The sequence below is a fragment of the Mus pahari genome, unplaced genomic scaffold, assembly GCF_900095145.1.
Source record: "Mus pahari unplaced genomic scaffold, PAHARI_EIJ_v1.1 scaffold_15162_1, whole genome shotgun sequence".
Lineage (NCBI taxonomy): Eukaryota > Metazoa > Chordata > Mammalia > Rodentia > Muridae > Mus > Mus pahari.
This window is the reverse complement of record NW_018393671.1, coordinates 1-3,187: the sequence shown is the minus strand read 5'-3', so window position 1 is coordinate 3,187 and position 3,187 is coordinate 1. Positions and strand designations below refer to the sequence as shown.

Sequence of the window (3,187 nt, the reverse complement as noted above, 5' to 3'; positions counted from 1 at the left end):
TATCAAAGTTTTGTCTGGAGAGATGGCTCAGTGGTTGAGAGCACTGCCTGCTCTTCCAAAGGTCCTGAGTTCAATTCCCAGCAACCACATGGTGGCTCACAACCATCTTCAGTGTGATCTGACACCCTCTTCTAGTGCGTCTGAAGATAACTATAGTACACTAATAAATATAAATAAATAATTCTAAAAAATAAAAGGAAAGAAATCATAGTTGTCATCACGTCTGGACCCACAGTGGATGAAATTTGGATCCTGGGGTACTGAGGCAATTACTCCTTTGAAGAAGAGAAGACATCGCGGAAAAGGAGGTCTGACTGATGTATTACTTCTCTATTTCGAATGCCAAGGGAAGATGTACTACTCAGCTATGAGGAACTTCAGTGTCGTCTCTGAGTTCATCCTCCTTGGTCTGTCTGATGATGCCCAGGTCCAGGCTATACTCTTTGTGGTTTTCCTTGTGATCTATGTCCTGACCCTGACAGGGAACTCCATGATTCTGTTAGTGATAAGGGCGGATGCTCACCTTCGCTCTCCAATGTACTTTTTTCTGGGTCATCTGTCCTTCCTGGATCTTTTGTATTCATCAGTCTCCACACCCAAGATGCTGGAGAATCTGGTGTCTGAGACAAAAACCATCCCTGTGAAGGGTTGCCTGGCCCAGGCCTTCTTTGTATTCGCCATTGGGGGGACCGAGGCTTTGCTTCTTGCAGTCATGGCCTATGACCGCTATGCAGCCATTTGCCACCCTCTACTCTATGGCCAGATGATGAGTGACCGGTTCTGTCAGGTGCTAGTGTGGGGATCCTGGATCCTGGCCATCCTGAACTCACTCATTAATACCCTCCTAGCTGTGAGTTTGGACTTTTGTCACTCTGGAACCATACACAACTACAACTGTGAGTTTCCTTCCCTCTTCCCTCTCTCCTGCTCTGATGTCTCCACTAACNNCACTGCCATAGTCTGTACTTTTGTCATACACGCCTCTGGAACCTTCATTCTCGTGGTCTGTTCTTATGGCTGCATTTTCTCAACTATCCTGAACATGAGCTCCACCAGGGGCAGGAGCAAGGCTTTCTCCACCTGCTCCTCCCACCTCATCATAGTGATGTTGTACTTTGGTTCGGCCTGCCTGCGCTATGTCATGCCTACCTCGGGTTCTCCCATGGAAACATTCTTCTCTGTGCAGTACAGTGTCATCACACCCATGCTGAATCCCTTCATCTACAGTCTGAAGAACAAGGAGGTGAAGACTGCCATGAGAAAGCTGCTGACAAGATGCTGCCAGCATTTGGGGTAAGTTGATCAGAGACTCGGGGTGAAGTCTTGAGCAGACTGAAATCAGCACATGGAGTGACGAATGGGACATCTCACTGAAGTCAGACACTCAGTGTAAACGCTGGGATTTTTCCAGAGGAATGCCCTTCCTTCAGTGGCCTTCATGTTCATCCTCTTAGAGTCAAAGCCTTAAATCACCTGACTCTTCTGTTATGAAATTATTTTTAAACCTTTCTATCTATTACTTTACTGTAAAGAGGACATTCTTAGTTTGTCTTCCCTCACCCTCAAATACTTTCTATTTTCTCTTGGGCAGAATTGCAGTGTCCTGTTATAGATGTTTCAGTGTCAGTGCTATACTATACTAGGGAATCCTGGGATGCTGTGTCTGGTCATTCTGTATCAGCTCCAATGTCTAGCCAGCAGTGATTGATTGATTTTAAAAAATGGCTCAAACTGTCCAGTTTCCTGTACCTATAACCTTTTCAAAATGACTTTGAGCTTCCCCATCTATTTTTCTCCTCCTTTGATTTGAATGGCTGTGTGATGCCCAATATCTTTTAAATAATCCAGCTCTATAGAATAACTGACATGGAATTCACCAACTCTAATGGACTCCTTCCCTTCATCTTTCCTTTATTTTTAAAAGTGGTATTGGTATATATTCATTAATGTGTTGTGATGAGTTTCATAAAGGCATCTTTGAGAATTTCATTTTTCTGAATGGAAATTGCCACTATAATTGTGTATAAAATATTTCTATGCTAACAGAAAGTGACCATGAGCTGACTGGAAATATATTTCCCTTCATCTCCTGCCCCTTCGCAATCACAGATCAACCTTCAATGGCTATAATGTTGCCTCTCCTAGGATTTCACATTGATGCACTCATGGTGTGAAGTACATGTTTGTGTCTGCCTCCTTTCCCTCAACACATTGATACTGATATATTCATTTATACTCTAATTCACATATATGAGTAAAAATGTTTGTGACGATATATGCAGTCATCCACCCGGGTAAATACCTCGGAGAGGAATTATGGGGTTGTATTGATTGTAATTTTGAAGTCTATAAGAAACTGCCTTGCTACTTATTAAAGTGTCTTATGAGTCTGTTCCTATCAGTAGTATATGAAGACCCCGTTACTCCCTAGATCATTGCCAATATTTGGTATTGAAAATTTTTTTTTTAGCTTTCACATTGAAGTAAACTTAGATAAGCTTAGTTTGTACTTTAAAAACTTTCATAAAGAAAACCTTAAGTCTGTATGAACCTTATGGTGACTTTTAACAAAGTTTATGAGAAGCAGTAGTATAAATTTTAAATAGGACCTTCCCAAACACAGAAGAGCACAAATATTCTCAAGTAATGTTATGAGATCCTGATACCAAAGCCACACTAAGAAAATAATATATTCTCTGGAAAAAGTTTTCATTCAAGAACCTGAAAGCAGAGCCTTCTAACCAATAGCACAATTATTATTATTATTATTATTATTATTATTATTATTATTATTATTATTATTATTTGAGACAGGATTTCTCTGTGTAGCCCTGGCTGTCCTGGAACTCACTCTCTAGACCAGGCTGGCCTCAAACTCAGAAATCCACCTGCCTCTGCCTCCCAAGTGGTGGGATTAAAGGCATGTACCACCACTGCCCAGCATAGCACAATTATTATTTACTGTAGCAACATTTACTCTCTTAAATAAATTTTTACTTAACATTAGAGAGGCATCTATTTCCTGCACAGGAACATCCACATTCAAACTCTCATTTCTGTTCTTATTGTTTACAGAATCTCTTGGATAATCTGGGCAAACACACATATCTGCTCTGTATACTTCACTCATATCTATAGCACTTTTATCTTTATTGTCTCAAAAACACAGGCATTCACAACAGTCAAT

General features: G+C 40.8%; 1 protein-coding gene across 1 annotated transcript; it reads left to right on the top strand.

The window, feature by feature from the left end:
• Positions 1–367: 367 nt before the first annotated feature.
• On the top strand, positions 368–1,297 carry LOC110315663 (olfactory receptor 8S1-like). The gene has a single exon (XM_021189666.1). It carries the CDS (start codon positions 368–370, stop codon positions 1,295–1,297), a length of 930 nt encoding a protein of 309 aa, XP_021045325.1.
• The last annotated feature ends 1,890 nt before the right edge of the window (positions 1,298–3,187 follow it).